The 19,585-nt window shown below is 42.2% G+C and overlaps 1 protein-coding gene across 6 annotated transcripts in view; it reads left to right on the top strand.

Moving 5' to 3' along the window:
* The first annotated feature begins 5,850 nt into the window (after positions 1-5,850).
* Positions 5,851-19,585, top strand: part of magi2b (membrane associated guanylate kinase, WW and PDZ domain containing 2b) — a 74,021-nt gene continuing 60,286 nt past the window's right edge. For all 6 annotated transcript variants that reach the window (XM_076732123.1, XM_076732122.1, XM_076732118.1 and 3 more), the window contains exon 1: positions 5,851-6,421. In XM_076732123.1, the coding sequence (XP_076588238.1) occupies positions 6,124-6,421 (298 nt within the window). In that variant the 5' untranslated portion in view covers positions 5,851-6,123. The remainder of the gene's footprint in view (positions 6,422-19,585) is intronic.

Raw genomic sequence — 19,585 nt, 5'->3', positions numbered from 1 at the left:
TTGAATATTTCTAGAAGGGACCTTTAAGGTTCTTCATCTACTACAAAACCTTGCCCCTTAGACAACTCATCAAAACAGCTCAGTAAATGAAAAGGAAAGCCGCTCCTTCTCTCTGCAGTCCAGAGTCTTCAGATGTTTCATTCCAAAGGCTCAACTGCTGGACACAAGACGTCTGCCACTTCACCGAAACGTGTCAGTGTTTGTGTCCTGCAAGCTTCAGATGTCCTCATCACATTTTTGTAGGTTGTATGTTGGACCACGACTGGCTTCCAAACCAGTTGTTATGTCACATAATGATGTCTTATACTAATATTTACGATGAACAAGGAGAAACGTCCCCCTTCAGCAGCTGAATATTAAAACTCTGCACATATTACATCATTCTGTGATGAAGCTCAAACATAGTTTTATGTGGAGGGGGACTTTCCTGAACATTAACCCAAAGCCCGTGCAGTGGAGGATTTAACTGCATCTCCCAGCGCTGTTCAGTAGTAGATAGTTCCCTCTAGTGGTCTCGTTGAGAAGCAGCATGTAATGACCAAGACTGATTGCTGCCTGATGGTCATACAGGAGACAACTGAGGAAAATCGAATCACCACTTTTAATATAATTAACATAGATTGTTCCTGACAAAGATGTATTGGTCTTTCATATAAAATCTCCATTGGAAACGCACCCAAGATTAGGACTAATTAATCCTGAAGGGAGTGGGTGATTTTCTACCAAGCTGTGGAGATTTAAGGCAAGAAGAGCGCTGCACAATCCTTTCCAGCATTCATGAGCCAATCAACCGTTAGAGGCATTAGTTTAGAGATAGTGATAGGCTTATGAGAACAACTGTCCTATTCCAGTCATTTTTTTTTATATTTATATATTTCATAAACACCAAGATGATGGCAACCAACATCCTACAAATGGGTCACAGCAGAGCCTGACTCCTGTCTTGCAGACTTAGCTCAGCCATCACTGCTCAAGCACAATGATTAGGCATTAGCTAAGAGGACACTATTTTTGGGAGGCATTGTGTGATTTAAAAGCTAACTGCAGAGTCATTTAGCTAATCCCCAAAGCCCTCCCAGGGAGATCAAACAGTGCGGATATGAAGCTTCTTCAAAATGAAGGTGTAGCCAAGGAAAGAGAAGAGGATGATGATGCTAATGATCAAACAGCACATCATTTATACTGCAGCTGGCCAGAGAGCCAAAGCAAATTGAGTTCAATCCAAACCATGCATCTTGTCAAGAGAAACTCTTTGAAAACTATGTGTAATAACGAGCTCATTTTTTTTGATCTGTAACTTAATAGACTCCACATTTGCCACTTAAAAGGGGCTAACATCTCAGAGGACTAGAAGAGACAGAATTTACAAGTTATGTGTGACTTTTTATACTATAACAATGTGTCCTTGCAGCTGAGGATTGAGGCTTGATTACAATCTTCAGTTCATAACAACACTCACCTCTTGGGGTACTTCCAACTTTGAAAGCGGAAATTTTCTCAAAGCTCCGAGTTTGCTGATGTTTTCAGAAATGGCCATGGAAGTTCATTTTTCAGTGAATGGTAACTTAACATATTAGAATTTTAGTCGTATAGTTCTTCTACATAATTTTGTTGTATATCTGACAAACAGTTCAACAGTTCTTGGAACGAAACAAAGAACGACAAGAGAACAACGAGGAGTCGATTGGCATCCATGTTGCTGTTGCCTAGCACCAGCGTTCTCACGACCCAGCTGATTGAGCGCCAAGCTCACTATGTACACGACTTCGCATGTCGTAACCACAAGCTCACGAGTTCCATTTGAAGGAAGCAATCATCCCATGGCAAGTTTTTTTTTTAATTTATAGATAAAGTTGCCTATTAACACATCCAGCAGATATGTTGCAACATCGTCATTCACATCGTGTTTGTGTCCATTTGATGAATATAAATCCAATATCAAATCTCCTTTGAGCTCTGTTTTTGGTCTCCACCAACTCCTCTTTAGCTGCTAAATGCTCAGTTATGTTCACCAGCTGGTTGGTAGCTGTGTCTGTATCGACTAGTGCGCCGTCAAATTATCATTATTTTTAATTGTGTCCAACATATCCACTAAGCGGGACATTTTACAGTGGAAAAATACTCTTGTCAGTACTCTGGTAGACAAAGCAAAGCCATCTGTGTTTCTACTTTTCCTCAAGAATATCTTTTGCGATTTGTGATAGGATAATATCAGCCGATTAGCTCGGCTGAATTTTCAGTCAGGCTGTAGTGGGAAAGTCTGAGTGGTTTGCTTTGGAGTCAGTCTGGACTTTATACAGGTGTACTCTGCCATCACAAGTTTCACTACATAATTAAATTTCATTGTGAGCTTGGAGAAAAAGCCAACATGATTTAGTTGCCAATTCCCTGAAGCAATTCAGTCTAATTAACTTATTCTGTGTGTGTGTGTGTGTGTGTGTGTGTGTGTGTGTGTGTGTGGGCACACGTTTGAAACTTGATTTTTAACTGCTCCTCCAGTCCAGCACACTCTTGGTTTCTTACTGGTGCCACTGTGCCGTCTATTTCATTTCAAAGTTTGAGATGTCTTCCAAACGTCGTTACTGTCTCAGTGGACATAAGATGACAGTTAATATGTTTGTCTGCAGTCTGTTTTCTCGTTCTAAGCTCTCACACATCTGTGGATAAAACAAAGCAGATAAAGACGGGAGGAGTCTGTTCGCCCTGTTGAGAGTGTCTGTGTGAAGGTGACCTCACTCCCCCTCTGTCTTTGGCGAGCAATAAAAACAACTTAGTGTGCATTTCTTCCCTAACAGCAAATGCACAAAGCAGAGAGTCAGTGAGGGAGGCAGTGAGCTAAATCCATATAATCTCCATTGAAATTCCCCCTCTGAGTGCGCAGACTGCCTCGTGTTATTGTATTTTTGCCTTCTGTTGTTGGCAGTCTGCTTTGATGCTCATTACTTTCTGTCTATAATGATGATATAAAGTAATATCCTTTTCTTTCATCTTCCTCCCCCACCCAACATGCGCAAACACACGTCACAAATATACTTACAGACAGTCTGAGGAAGCCTCTATGCACAATCACACCTGTTTTATTTTCATCATTAACATTCTGGCAGAAAGTGAAAGGTTTGATGGAGATGTTGCACCTTTCAGAGACAAATAACACAGAGTGTGCACTGTTTTCGAAGCTATTTTCGCCCATGGTACACCACAATGACACCCAGTCCAGAGGACTTCATTGCAATGCTGTTAGGAGCTCATGTAAGCACACTTCCTCCCAACACTGAGGCCACGTGTGAGTGGCCACACAGACAGTGAGAGCTACTGCTGTACTGTACCCCGTCAAGAGAACATCTCACAGAGGCAATGAGTTGCTTGAAGTGACTCCAAATTTAGACACTCCAGCTCAAAGCGTCCACATCTGATGCCTCTTCTTTTTCTTCTTCTATCATGCTTCTGTTCACAAAGCAAGGTCCAAAATAGTGAAATACTCTGATCCAGATATAGATTAGATGAGTGTGGGACACAAATGCAGTGTCCTGTTCACACAAAAATGCTACTTACGTCACATGAAAAGCTTCAAAGTGCCGGATTTTATCCCGTTTGAAGGCAGCATCAGTTGATTTCACTATTTAGTACACTAGTAATTTTAAATGAGCTGGTGTTGGAGTGAAAACCTGCAGACTCTTTGTCCTCCTTGGCGCATAATTCCTCAACCCTGAGCTGCATTTCAGTCCAGGCTATAGGCCTCTGGAAGGTGCAGTTCCGACAACCACCAGCAGGGGCACAAATAAAGGGCTGTAAGAATTCATCTCCTCCCTGGTCATACAATCTCTTAATCCAACCAGTTTTCTGGAATATACCAGTACTCTTTCTCCCCTGGTGATGGTTATTCTGTAATAATCATCTAGTCTACATCATCGCCTGTTTAGCATTCATGGAAAAAGGATCTACTGTGAGCAGCATGTACAGTATGACCTCAATGTCAAGACACTAAAGTAAGTAAAGTGACAGTCAAAGTGAATCCACTGCTCTTCATGGATTATTTACTGGTTGCAAATGCACAGGGGGCATGTGTACAGTACTGTTGTTTTGTAGGGAGTGTACTCACATTACAAAAGTCACATGCATGCTCTTAAAACACACACACTCACACATGGAGGCCCTGCTGAGAGTGGCAGTAAGAGGGACTGTCATCCTCATGAGTAGATGTGGAGGAGCAGCTCTTGACATATGTGTTAAATTTTGAATGAAACGTTACTTCACCCATTTCAGAAAGCCGTACAGTCATGAAAAAGTAATGGCAACAAAAGGATTTGTCATTTTCTGTTGCACTTGGATTTATGTCATCATGGCAATTATGTAACGGTGACCAACTTAAGCAGGGTGAGTTTAAAACCAGAAGTGCAGATGCTGGATGTTTTGGGGCTTTTTGACATTTCAACAGTAAAAAAAACTCGGTCAGTGCACTACTTCTTCATTCACTAACCGCTCATACAGTAAACCTGTAAAATGTTGATGTGAGATGATGAATAGAGGCACTCTCCTCTCACATTTATAACAGACCAGTGATCCGTGAACACAGAGGAGTAAAGGTATGTAAACCGTTAGAGTTTCAGGAGCTTGTCGTGCATGTAAGGGCTGAAATTTTGGCTGTAAACAGGACTGATGGTGCTGATCGTGCTACATGTGCTACTGTACATGACACAGCAAAAAGACCCAGCAGAGTAGAGGTACATACAGGGCTGGATTAACTCACCAAGGGCAAAGCAGTAGACTGCTACCTGGGCAAAATTGTGCTGTGGACCCCTGTTGAACCTCTATTTCCTCTGCTCTTTATATTGGCAAGTTACTCACAGTATTCCATCCCATAATGAACAGTTCTGCACCTCATCTACATTCAAAGCCCTATATGTAGTTAGCAAGAAAAAAAAGTGGTGAGGAGGTTGGGTTGGTGGATGGGCTCATAGCACTGAATTTCATGCAGGAGTCCAGAGACCTGTAATGAACAGTCACCTTTGTATTAACCATAACCACAATCTTTCCACAACCTTGACCAGACCATACCTGCCGTACACAGTTATTATAGAACCTGAGAATAAAAGATAATAATAATAATAATAATAAAATAAAGTCCTTTGCATTGGACATAAATCTGTAGTTTTGCACAACTATCCAATAATGATTTTCTTGTTTGGTGGTAGGTGATATATGCATCATACCTGTATTAACCACATATTTATTTAGTAAAATGTACCATTTGTAAGCACAATAAAAACTGACTTAATTAAGGCTTTAAAAGAAAAGTTTTAATCTTCAGACTCCTATATCATCATATATGATATAGGATAACTGATATAGGAGTCTGAAGATTTTTAATTTTGTTTGTTTATTTGTTTGCAGTATTAACAAAGAAACTTGAAATTAATTTACAGTATTATCACGAACTAACAGCCACATGGTGGACCTGGAGCCTTTGGACCCCCTGAGGGTTTGCTGCCTGGGGCAGATACCCATTTAGGCCAGCTTTGGCTTCATAAAAATCTGCATTGCGTGTTGAATAATAACCAGAAAACTACTTTGCTCTGTAAAATACTGTGTTCTTCTGTGTTTGAAAGGATGCTGCACAGTACGACTTCAAGCAGAACAACAAAACTCTAAAGCTATTTTAGGAATAAAATCCAACATGTATGAAGAGGTTTGTATGTAGTGTAAAGTGGTGTCCCTCCTCCATGTCATCGGCTGTGTGATCACAGTGAGCCCGAGGAAGCGCCCCTGGCAGTGTGGTGGGAGTGAAGCGCCTCCTGTGTTATTTCCCCTCCTCTCCATCCTCTCACTCCGAACCAGAACCATTCTTCTCTCCCCTCCTTCAGGCTTCACATCCGGGTCATCCGCCAGTATTTGTCTCTTGCGTCTGTGTGTCTGACAGAGTAATAATTATTTCATCCGCCGCCGTGCTGTACTGCAGCCCTCTGCCCGACTGCGCGGCTCGCCGAGCGGACACTGCGCGTGGCGTGCACCGGTGATGATGGAGCCACGGGCGCTGTGAAGCTGCAGCCGGTCGCACAAAGGCAGGGATGAGACGGTAGGAGGCTTTTCTGTGGGCCAGCCCGCGGTGATTAACTCGCCCTAACGATGTCTAAGAGCCTCAAGAAGAAAAACCATTGGACCAATAAAGTCCACGAAGCGGTGATAACCCGTGGAAAGGAAGGGGAGCTGGGGTTCGAGCTGAAAGGGGGCGCGGAGAACGGCCAGTTCCCCTACTTCGGCGAGGTGAAGCAGGGGAAGGGACTGATCCAGAGCGGAAAACTGGCCCAGGATGAGCTGCTGCTTGAGGTCAACAACATGCCAGTGGCCGGGCTCACCACCCGGGACGTGCTGGCCGTGATTAAACACTGCAAAGACCCGGTCCGCCTCAAATGTGTCAAGCAAGGTGAGATATGATGAACATGAGAGGGACCAGGAGCGCACCGCCGCGCGGATTTTAGGAGGCGGGGAGTGTGTGTGTATGTGTGTGTGCTGTGTTTGTGTGTGTGTGTGCTGTGTTTGTGTGTGTAGCTGGTTTGACTAAGATGTCATTTGTGCAGTCATCTGTCAGTCTGCACTAAAGGGAGAAGCCGTGTGTTTAGGTGGACAAAGCGCAAACCCATGCTTAGGCCTGTTTGCTGGTTAAATGTAATTACGAGCCGTAATGATGGGTTCAGCTCATGCCTCTAATGATTGCATCGCAGCCGGGAGCAGCCGCCGTTTGTTTATCAGTGTCGCTGGTTCGATGCCACAGCCTGGAGGGGGTGTGTCCGTTTAGGCGTCATGCCACAGCCTGCGGTTTTCTCTGTGTTTTGGTCGAGGACGGGGCTCGTTTCACCAAACAGGCCTGCGCCGTGGATGAAATGTTTTTCTCTTTGCTGCTGTACAGCGTGAGCCGCAGACAGACAGGCTTTACGCAGAAAACACACCGAGTCTGCAGACTGAAATTTCACACACACACACACACACACACACACACACACACACACACACACGATGCGCTCGTCGTGGTTCCATCACTTTTGGGCACATTACATAGACTTGCATTAATTTCCTACAGACTTACTAACCACATCCACTACTTGCCTTACCCTAACCATAACTCAAGTCTTCACCCTAACATGCTATGATTTACAATATGAGGACATGAAAGGCTAGTCCCCACAGCGAGAGTAATACACACATACACGCACACTCATATATTTTGTTTATGAAATGTTCCTGAGTTCAGAAGTGGAAAATAATTGTGCAGGTCTCTTGCAGTCATGGTCTGAGGAGCCTTGGAGTGTTTTGTTATTGTCAGCCAGTGCAGTGTTTTGTGTAATTGTGGTGGCTTCTGAAGCTGCAGGCTTGTTTTAGTGTTTCTGAGCATAGCAGGGGATTTATGGCAACAGTGTTGACTGAGTGACCTGCTTCTGTCAGCCAGTGTAAAAGCAGACAGGGTGTCTATAGGACTAGAACATTGGATTGAAGGAACAGCGGAGGAGATAGTTATCATCACACCCTCTGAGGCTCAGTGTAAGTCCTAATAAGTGGCTAAAAGGGCTGCGTTCTCAGCCATGAAATGAGCATTACAGTGGCTAGTTTCTGGGACATGAGTAAAGCAAAAATCAAATCACTTTTTATTTTTGGACATTGCAGAGGATTTGTCTTCACGCTCTTCGCCTGACTGCTCGCTCTCAATCTCAGTGTTTCCACGGGTTGCGTCAATGTGATTGATTATTGAGTTATAGCTGCTGACAGAGGAGGAGTGCGGTCTCGTGTGAGGGGTTAATGCTAATGTGCATGTATCTCAGGTCTATTCTCTCCTGCCCTTCCTCTCTTATCCATTTAAACATGAGTCTGTTTATCGAACCACGCCACCTCACACCATTCCCGTGCTTAATGTGGTCTTTGCTAAGAACGTCCTTGAGTGCTCTGTTGTTTGTGCACAGCTTGTTGTCCCCTTCAGTATACTTTTTGTTCTCATCTCCTCTGTCTATTTGACTTCCATCCAATGGAGAGTGGAGTGTATTTATGGCAGTGTGCTTTGCAGACAGTTGCTGACACACTCACGGCCCGCTGAGGAATCATCGAGAAGCAGCCCAGTCGCTGTGCTCAGAGGCCACACACACGGCCGAATCAGAGATGGATGTCCTGTCAGGGTGCACACTCATGTCTGACTACTCATGCGAACTTGCACACAAACTTACACATTTTAACAGAGTATTTTCAGTCAGGTAGAAACACCCCTTCTGTCCCCGAGGGAGTACAGCAGTGACAGCGAGGCCTGATGGACCTTCAGAGCGAGCTCTGCCTTGACCTCCTCTCACACACTATTTCAGCTGCACTCATCACAGATTTCAGGAAACACACATATCCAAATACATAGCACAGGGCACTGCTTCATCGGTGTGAGAATATTATACACGTTTCACTTTTATTTGCTGCATTTTCAATCGACTTCTGAGCCAGCTTATAGACTGAGCCATGAACACAGGCAGTATAGTTTTCACAAGTCCCGTGTTAGCAAGTTTTCTTGCACTTCACGACATGCAGGTGTGAGTAATGTGTGTCAAGTCATCTTTTTATAGTGTCCATAGACATCATGAGCTATAGAGCTAGCTATTAAATCAGTTAATCTATCAGTCAATCATGGCATGCTGTTTTGTTTTGTGAGACCCAAATGTGATAGTAGAATTGCCAGGAAAGAAATGTGCTTTGAGTGTGCATCTCAAGAGGGCTGCTATTTATTCTCCTGCTGTGCGTGTGTGTGTGTGTGTGTGTGTCTAACTGCTTCAAGGGTCTCGGTCTCTGTCATGTAAATGGATGTGCTGTAAATAAATCTCCACTAATGGCAGTGTAACAACATAGCACACTGCACCAGCAAATCAAAACAAAGCACAAAGATTTCTGCACTTACGGAAGCAATAGTGTGCAACCTTTTACGTATAATCTGGAGCTGCTGAAGGCCTTTTTCGCTGAGGACGTTTTGACGCGTCACAGCAGGAAAAAAACAGGTGTAAATAAAGAAAATGAGTGATGGCTGAATTCCGTTTAGCTGCTTCAGTGTCAGGCTGCTGGTGTTGTGCACGCTGGCTCACTTTCATGACCCGTGCTTTTGCTACAATGACACGTCAAAATGTCTGCTGGGAGAAAGGCCCACACTCAGTGCATCACTTCTCCTCCTCGCTATTGAAAGCATCACTTTTGAACTCGAACGATAAGAATACTTCCAAATGCATTTGTGATTAAAAAAAAACACATAGTTATATATTTTCTTTTAAATGCTGGTTTGCAAATGAGTTATTGGCCGTGTCCATCTGTACGCAATTATCTGATAAACATCTCTCGCCCGTGTTCATCTCCCCATCAGCACCAAGCAGGAGTGAAGTGCAACCGGCTGCTCGGCTCAGTGAGGCAGAAGTGCCATGAAGATCATAACCGCCGAGAGGTGTTAGAACAGTATGGAGAGGAGGGAGGTGTGAATGTGTGCGTGCGTACGTGTGTGTGTGTGTGTGTGTGTGTGTGTGTGAGAGAGAGAGAGAGAGAGAGAGAGAGAGAGTGAGAAAGTAAGGTGGAGTTTTAAGAGAAGTGTATGGTGGAGGTGTGAGAATACACACTTTGGGAAACAGAAAATTCCATCTTGTGATTTTTTTTTTTATTATCTCTTTAAATTGATTTTCTAAAGTGCTTGTTTTGTGCCAACTTGTCATAAAGACTAAAGCACAATAGATAAGATATTAGAGTGATAGCCAAGTCTTTGTCTTGCCTTCCTTCCTATAAGCGAAATAGCTACAGATTAGGTTTACAGGACATTGTGCTAGAATTATTTCAGAGTTTCATACTTTTCGGTTTGGTCAGTTTCATTTCAATACTGTTTTTCAGTTAGTTGAAAGAAAAAGATGAAAAATTCTATATGAATCCCCTTTTAAATAACCTAGGTCTCTTTTTAGTTGCCTTTAATTGGCATTAATCCTTTTCCATAAATAGCTATGGTACAAACACAGTGATATAAATAATATTGTCAGCTATTTTTGGTCTTGTATTTCTTCATTCAGATTATATTAGAGACATCATCCAGGGCTGAATCCACAACAAATGATGCTCAGATTTACATAAGAATAAACAGAATATCAGAAGTGATGTTTTCCCTACCTGAAAGGACTTAGCTGTGGATAAGAAATGCAGACTTAAAACCAGAAATATGTCACTGCTTGCTGATATTGCCTGTTTAAAATGCAATTTTCTTCCTTCCAAATTGTGTTTTTGCCTCTCAGAGAGGAGTGTGGGGGAGGAAGACCCCAGGACATTTCATCCACTCGGGATGAGAACAATATGTTGTGAAAAACATCATGAATTCAAATGTTAACATGCCCTTTAACATCTAAGTGGAGCGCAGTCGGCCTCTGTCACACTGTGCAGCAGCTCTCAGCCACAGCCTATGTAGGGCAGGGCAGGCCAGGGAGCTCGCTATTTACTAATGAAGCGGTAAAAAAGGTTTGTGAGTATAACCACTTTATCTGAAATATAAAATTCTCTCTTAAACTGCAAAGTTACAGTTTACTGTTGATGATCTGCTTTGTGAAATTGACCGTCACATTTGTGAAAGTGTCAAGTTTGTCATTGGGGCAGATTTACCATCTCAGAAATTTTACATTTTTTTAAACAGCTGGCCCTTGATTTCAGACAGAAGTAAACCACAACAGACTCTTTATGAAAGGAGAGAACTGAAAAGGGTCTTACATGTGCATGAGGTATGCTAACATACCATGTCATCCTTTCTACCACAAATTCGATCTAAGACAAAATGTGTGTATCCTTACTGTTAAAAAACATAGTTGGAAAAGCAACACGGTGGTTGGATGCGTTAATGTTCTTTTTTTCAAATAACATGTTTCACTTTTACATAGAAAAGAATTTGAGGAGGAGGAATAATTGATGAGTTTGGCAAATGTAACACTGTCTAGTGCAAGTTTTGGCGTGAGCTGCTGGAGTGTAAGCTTCCCCAAACTAAATCTAGTACAGAACAGAGCTGCTGTCTTTACTCTGAACTGTGATATTATGGCTCCCATTTTTCTAACATAACCCGTAACCTCCTAAAATAATGCCGTTAGCTAATAACAGGTCACCTGCCTTTGGAAGTAGGTTACTACTGTAGGTAGTGATCTAGTTATCTGGGCATGCTAATGCTTGCAGCTTATGTTAGAGCAGATAAATTCACAGTTTAATCTTTTCCTGACACCTTTCTCTTGTACTTGTGGTTTAAACTAAGACAGCATGCACAAAGCTTCAACATGTGGAGAAGACTCACTGTCCGTGTAGAGCCACTGACTGTAAAAGTGCCTGAGTCATACAAAATAAAGCCACAGCCATGTTGCAGCATGAGGTCTACAATTGGCATTTTTAATGTTTCTAGAACTAGACCTCTGAGGATTGTAAGAAGTAGTCAAGTTTTCTGACTCGACTGTCCGAGTCCTGCCAGTCCTCTTAATGCGGGTACAGTATGGAGGGACAGATGGAGCAGAGGGAGAGAAGGCGACCTTCTTCCCCTCTCATGTTGCTTTGTTGATGAGAAGCTTGAAGAATCAGTGCATAACATCCTGTCTGCTCTGTTGGTATTAATAACTCAACAAGAGATGAGTTCTGTCAGAGGCGGAGGATGATTTTATTGAGGCTAGAAGCTGCTGGAGCTCCGCTCAGAGGATCAAACTCAAGCTCAGGCAGCCAATGACCAAATGTCTAACTGGTCCAGTTAAGTGAATTAGGTCAATGTAATTCTCTTCACCGTGGACACACTGCATGGGACAATCTGGGACGGTGCTGCTGCATGTGTTTGTGAAATGCAGATAGAAGTGGTATTTGTGTATGCAAGAGCTGACTGAAAGGAGGTTTTGTCAGATCGTTTTTGCTCGCCTTAAGTCAAAATAGGATCAGAGTTTCTACCAGCCATGATGATGTGAAATGTCCGATTTGTCTGACATTTACTTATTTTAGTAATAGTGGCGTACGATTGGTTGTGATGCCCTGTGATCACAGTGTGATTGAGCTGGAGATTTTGGCCCAAAGGTTTTCCATAATTACATCATGGGTCACCATGGCGATGTGACTATATGATTCAGTTTTTGCAAAAACAGGCGGCATTTCACAAGAAGGATGTTGCCTTTAAAAGCAGATCATTTGGCTGAGATAAAACACCATATTCTTATGATTATTCATGATGGCTGTGTGTGTGTGTGTGTGTGTGTGTGTGTGTGTGTGTGTGTGTGTGTGTGTAGTTGTTGACGTGTCTTTGTATGTGACATTTCAGCATTATATCAGCTGTTTTAGTGAAGAGAGAGAGCTGGACAGAAGATTATCAAAATAACTGGTCATTAAATAAAGACTTCACAACACAAAACACACAAACTCTTAATGACAGCAGCCATGTTTCTTTCTTTCTGTGCCTCTAAATTGGTGTTCATGTGCCCACACCTCTTGCTTTTTCATATATGAATCAAATCCTATTACATTCTTTTGGCCGGTTCCTTTTTGGCAGCAACGTTTTGGCACTGTGTGGAGTAAATTTATATTTTGGACTTTTCTACTCTGTCTAAAGATTTCCACACCCCATCAAGTCGTCAGTGCTGAGCCCACAGAAATGAGCAGCACAGTTCTGTCCTTTTATGCTTAACACTAAACATGTGTGTAGAACCCATTTTCACGTCTGTGTATTCACATTTATTTGTATTTACTAATCTGACCACTTGGTGGAGCATCCTTATCTTGAGGTAACTCAGGCTTATTCAGGGAAAGTCATGTAGTAAAGTTCAGGTGTTTCTGGTTTGTAAAAGCAACATATGTTTTTGACTGTGCCAGTCTTCATGCCCCACTGGTGGTTTTGTACTTCTGTGGAATGTCGTTGTGTTTGTGTGTGTGTATGTGTATGTGTATGTGTGTGTGTCTATATATTACAATTGCTGATGGCTTGAAATCAATTTGCAAAGTAACTGGTAAATACAGCTCACAAATATAATCAAATATAAGAACACAAGTACCTCAGATTTGTACTTAAGTACAGTACTTGACTACATTAGTTAGATTTCACCATTGGCACACAGTCACTACCGTCCTCATGGCTGTCACACGCGCTCCTGGCACCCTGCTTGTTTTCCCTCTCCTGGCCTGAGCCGCTCTGCAGGTGGGAGGGTTCAGTGAGGCCACTGTAGCTGCGAGACAAAACCATCTCTCACCTCCAGAGATGAAGGCAGACGGGACATCTGGCTCATCACGACTGCTGCATCAACGTGAACCGAAAGTTATTCAGGCTGTGTGTGGGCTTGTGTGTCTGCGTGTGCGTGTTCCCTCTGCTGGCGCACACATACAGAGAGAACCAATATATTACAGTATATTACATAAGGTCTGCCTTCAGAATGGTAGTGTATGTAGCTAACTTTCTGAGTGTGACAGTGGAGCCAGGTTTGCGGTGAACCCCCCCCCGCCTCCCAGTTTCAGAGAATCATATCTTATTCAGTCAGGCATGGCAGCACAGAAGGCAGCGGATGGTTTTCATTCATTGACATAGTGTAGATTAGCCAGCAGCGCTAATCTGATAGCTTTGCTGTGAGCTTCAGATCTGAATGAGAAGGATTATAAAAACTGGCGTCAGGAGCTGCTCCAGCTGCAGCACCGAAACTGGTGGATGGCTACCAACAATGCTCTGAGAATTTCTGACTTTCTAAAGATGCTCACCATCATTCCTGAGCTAAATATCTTGAATTGGAGCCAACTCACAAACGCGGTATTAAATGCACTGAATGTACAAGACATGACAGACGTTGTCACGATAATGAGTTAAAGCCCTTTGTATTCATTCACACCTCAACTGCTTAAAAATCCTTGAATTCATCTGCTGCATTTGAGGAATATCAAGATAAAATGGATTTCAGCTGAATGTAAGGCATCATTGCATTGCATATAATATGCTAATGGTAAAGCATGCTGGACTGTTTAAACATGAGCCTGAACTGCACTGACCTAATCATGTTCATTGCAGCAGCAGCAGGCAGCTTCCTGTCTCACTGGGAGAAATCTCAGCTGATGTGTTTAAGTGCTTCATTTCATTTCATCACTGTAGTTGAGATTTCCTACCAGTAGAGGACAGTAGCTGTCTATCAGTTACTACTTACTGCTACTTGAGGAAAAGTAGTACTGACAGTTGTTGCTGTCTGTAGTGCTGAACTGTTCTGTAACTATAGAAACTGTAAATGGAGACTGGCGATTGTAAATATAACCAGAGGAAGTGTGCTGAGTTCACCCTGTCTGGAATCATGTTGCATATTTCTGCCAAAGAAACTTCACCGTTTGAGACTGGATGGTACAAGATTATGTCCCTTAGCAATAATATCCAGCTAGAGTTATTTGCTCTAGGTTGTAGATGTTTGTTTATCTATTTTATATGTTTGTGTTTTAAATAGAAAATCATGACGCCGATACCCTGAAAAAATGTGGGTGAATAAAATCTTTCTGTGAACTTGTGAACTCACTTTTCCAGTAACTGTTCTGGTTTTCCTCTGTAATCCAGAGAGCACACTGTCAACAGGGACTATCTATTTATTAGACATTTGTCCCACATAGATAGAGTGTGGACCATCCACACTGTATTCACTGGAGCACGGACATTTTCTGAAAAACAAAAAAAGAAAGAAAACATTGCTGTTGAATTTGTTTTGAATGCAAATGCAAAAGAGGTTTCTTTATGTATATTATATTTTTATATTCTGTATCTGTATCTGAGGTTGGCTCTCACTCCTAAAAACTGTCTGAAAACAGTGGTGTCACCATCCATAACCCAAGTGATTAAGTACTGAAGTAATTCTGTATCGCCGTCTAACAAACCACACTAGAATCAGGAATGTTATTCAGTGTTGACAGCAGTAATTTGTTAGCATTGTCAAATCTAGATGTGTATTTTATTATGAATAGCTGTTGACATCATGAATATTTGGAGCTATGGATATGATAAGAGAAGGAAGCGAGGATCAGCATGTTAATGAGTCAGACCAAAATGTCTGCTTAGTGAAGATCTTGTAAGTCGTTTTCCACCTGACTTGTTAGGATCTGAGTTGCGGCCACTTCCCACTGACATTATGTGCTGGGTGTGTATGATATTCCTGATCATATAGTTCATCCTAACATGTAATGAGGAAAAGAAAGGAGCAGTCGCATCAGTACAGTTGAGCTGAATTAAATTCATTTAGCTTTGGAATTAGCAGCATGAAGGGCCCCTGTAGAGATACATACAGGCTTTATTAGACTATCAGACCATTGCAGCCAAATGAAGCATTGGAATCATTACGATGCTCAGAAGGCGGCCCTCTCTCAGCCGCAGCCACAATTATTAATTTTTTGTATTGACCGGGAGCACACCCCTGCTGGTTTTAACCCCTCGAGTTATCGACCGCTGCGCCCTCGAAGCAATGAGTTTCTTATTACTCTCTGTTGCCTCAAATGCTCTGTCATATCTCGCCCTCTTTCTATTTTTCTCCCCATCATTGTTACTCAGCTTCCCACTGCTATAGAACAGAGGATCAAGGGCTGGAGCCGACACACACCTTTGCCCTTCCTCTATAGTTTCATCCCCTGACTGTTTCTCCATCCTCTCTCCACTTCTTCTGCAGCACTCAGGCACTCTGTTTCTTTAATACTCATTAAGATGCATCCTGCTTGTTGTTCCTGATAGAGTGTGAGGGGCACCGCCTGAACTGGAGAGTGCAATCAGGAGTGACAAACATCTCCATATAGCCACATTTTAAACAGGACCCACCACATACACGAAAAACATTCATCAGCATAGATGCGTGAGGTGAGGGTAGACGAGGAATTAATTTGCTTGCCATGGGAGGAGGATGGAATATTAGGGTTGGCAATTCCTATAACCTCCCTCTTTTAATCTTGAAGTCTCATTTGTAGTGTGGGCTTGTTTCTCTTTATAGTGACTCGGAGGTTGTAAATGTGTGTCTGGCCTTGATTACGGCGCTGTAGAGAAAGACATGGAGGAACATCATCATTAAGACTAGTCTGAGGATGGGGGGATCAATATTAAGACCTTTAGGAGAGAGGTTCTGTCATTTACTATTAATAATGGGCCCTGCTGCCTGCTGTAATAATGCCATTAGGAGTACTGGAAACAGATACTTCATTCACATCTAAATGGCCTTCGCAATACACCCACATGTCGAAAATCAGTACATATACAGTATAATTCACATATACTCTCTCTCTGTCTCTCTCTCTCACACACACACACGGTCTGTCTGAGGCCTGCTCAAACTACCTGTGCCTAATTAGGACTGTAAAACAGAAAAAGTAGACCAGGTCAGATCAGGGTTGTTGTAACAAGGACCACTGGAGAGGTGGATGAGGAGACAAAGAGGGAGAATTTTGGCAACTAAAATATTGAATTGGACGAATGAGACACAGAGAGGAGAAACTGGGTGGTTGTTGGAAGATCACAATAGTAGAGATATGTGGGTAGAGGGAAATGAAGAGGGACATTAGAAAAACAAGGTCTTAAAAGAAGAAGACATAAGGAATAAGTCTGGGTCTAAAGAAATCAATTTAAGAAAAGATATAACTTAATTTGATATAGTGATGCTCAATATCCATACAAATTCCTGATTACAATAAAATCGTCAGTGTTTACATTTTTTTTTTTAACTTAAATAGAATTTGTCCATGACCCTCGTAAATGGTTGGTTTCATGCCATATACAGTATGTGTAAAGCTTGCACTAAGCTTGCTTTTATTTTGTTTTTTATAAGAAATACATTTTATTTTGAAAGCTGGGCGTGACAAACGGAAATTGATATGATATAAAACGGTAATGTTTAAGTGCAGTAAAGCTGGGACGCTCCAGCAATTAGCCAGCGAAAACATGGAAGAGTATGAATTTGTCGAAATTGGCAACAGGGTAAGTTATTGGATTCATGTTTTTGTAAGTAGTCTGAGGTCATTTTTATGTGTTAAGCTAGCCAAGGTTGTGTTGCTAGTAGTCAAGTAATGTAACGTTTACATTTCTGTTCAAGCTAGTTAGGCTAATTAGCTATAACGGTAGCTAGCTCTTACGTTGGTGTCATGAAGTGCACGTCACACACACGCGCGCACACACATACACACACACTCCTCGTTTCCATCTCTTTAGAGGACATTACCTTAAATCCATTTCCGTGAGACTTACCCAAATCCCAACCACTACTTTCCTAACCTTCCTAAGTCTTCACTCCAATATTTACTGATTTGCGTTAAGAGGACTTGGAGTCCCCACAGTGTGACTGTGTAAACAAATGACAAACAAATGTGATGCTCCAGCATTAGACACAAAACACTAAATCAAGATCAAAAACTTCAGTCTGATTGATGGGCTTGATTGATGGGCTTCTCTTTCTCATCAGATGTCTGTCCTCCTTGCAATGGGTATATGATAATAGTGCATGATGGTTGTCTGCCAGTGCAGCTGTGTGTTCAGTGGTTACACTGGTATTTTCCAAAGGTGCTCCTGTGTTCGTCCAGAGAGGCATTCAGGGGGTGAGAGGTATTGTCTGTGATGATGAGTAGCTTTAGCAGAATTTGGCTGAGGAAGCATGTACAATTATATTCCTCTTTTTACTTCTGTGTTTGTGCTGATGTATCTATGCTGACTCCCACCTTGGAGTTTTGTGCTGCCTTGTAGGCTGCTGTGACCTCTTATGGGAGTATCGATCTCCAAGTCGCTGTCCGAGTTTTGTTCCCCATGATAACCGCTCAGGTCCAGTACCACTTCACCTCAGCTCTCCCCAGACGCCCCTGACCAGCAGCTCAGACATCAACCTTTAACTGGCCAGACAGACCCTTGGTTTGCTCAGTGTGGTAGCTTGTGTGTCTTTGTGACTTGGATTTGATCGGGTGTTTGTTTGTGGTGCGTGCCAGGCGGATCTGTGCTTTGGTTAGGGGAAGGGAGAGATTGTTCATGTGTGTGTAAGTGAGAAAGATAGGGATCGTGTGCAGGAAAGTACTGAGTGTTTTGTCAACTTTGACGTGATGTTGCACCACGTCTTACATCTCATTTTTCTCTTTTGTTCTTCTTTTGTCGATGATTTATTTGCATGTACTGTCTGTGTGAACATGTTTTCTTGTGTTTGTGTTTGTGTGTGCATATGGGCATGTACAGTAAGAGTCTGAGTTTGCATGCCAGCATGCACTCCTGGAGCGTGACTGCAGGGTTGTTTGCACTCAAGAGTTGAGCAGTTAAGGTTTGTGAGGAGAGAAACTCGGAGAAGCAGTGTGGTACAACTGCTTCCTCCTCTCTCAGCCTCCTGGGAAAGTGGGCATGTCATGCCTAATTATGCCTTCCCCAATCAAACAAAATGGCTCCTGTTAGTTTCTACATCTATCTGCCCCTCCCTCAAGCCTCATCTTAGTGTATATACAAACAATGCTTTCAGCCCTGCCTTGTCGTCTCGAGTTGTGCTCAGGGATATGTGTGGCATGTAACTAGGCACGTAACATGTCGTGAGCCTAAATCAAACCATTTGATATATGATCTATACAATACCTGATATTGGCTTTATGGCTTTATTTCTGCCCTTTTTTTCCCAACATTGTTTTCTGTAGGCCTGGTTGCTTCTCTTACAGTGAGGGAGTGGAAGCGATTTGTCAGCTATGCAAGTAGTCAATCAAAGTTAAATTTATTTGCTAACTGTTTTGACATTTTTTAAGCAAAAAACAAAACATTCCATGGTTTTTAGGTGCTCATATATAAGGATTTGCTGCTTTTCTCTGTTGTAAACTTTTTGCCTGGCGAAACAAGACATTTGTAGATGTCACTTTGAACTCTGGGAACTTGTGATAGACATTTCACTATTATCTGACTTTTAATAGACTGCATGATAAATCAATTAAGAAAATGATAATCGGATGAAAATAATTGTTAGTTGCAGCTCCAATGTCTGTGGAAATCATCCCTGCTGCCAGGCATTAAACTCGTGGGTTACAGAAATACAACAACAAAAATCCACAGTCAAAACTGTAAGAGCAATATAATGTACAAACAAGCAATGATAATGTGAAAATGTAAGAAAAACAGCAGATAAAGCCAAACAACTGCTAGAAACACACAATCATCTCATATACAAGTGGAAGATTGAGAACCAGTCGGAGTGAACTCCTTTCAAATACAGCACAGAATTACAATTAAACATCGTGACTACCTTTGTCTACTGGAATAAAAGTGAGACACAAAGAAGGAAAAGAAACAATATACGGTATTAAGATAGAACAGCAGAGATAAATGTATGGCAGGTGAGACTCTGGTGAACCCTGTGTTTCTGTTTTGATTAATGAATATTTGCTATCTCATCTTCTTCTGAGCGTATAGTTTGCACGCTGGTTAGCTTGGCCTCAGGCTGGATGCTGTTTTGAGGAAGACAGCTTATCAAGATAAGTGACAGGTGTTTGAGTGTGATTTTACTCGCTGAGGGCGTTGAGGGATGGATTAACAATTTGTTTATCCACCTTTGAGAGGAAAGTTGTATTATTACCAGGCCTGCTATATTAAATCTTTGCTGCACTGTAG

This window comes from Chaetodon auriga, chromosome 6 (genome assembly GCF_051107435.1).
Source record: "Chaetodon auriga isolate fChaAug3 chromosome 6, fChaAug3.hap1, whole genome shotgun sequence".
NCBI lineage: Eukaryota > Metazoa > Chordata > Actinopteri > Chaetodontiformes > Chaetodontidae > Chaetodon > Chaetodon auriga.
This window is presented reverse-complemented; position numbering and strand designations above follow the sequence as displayed.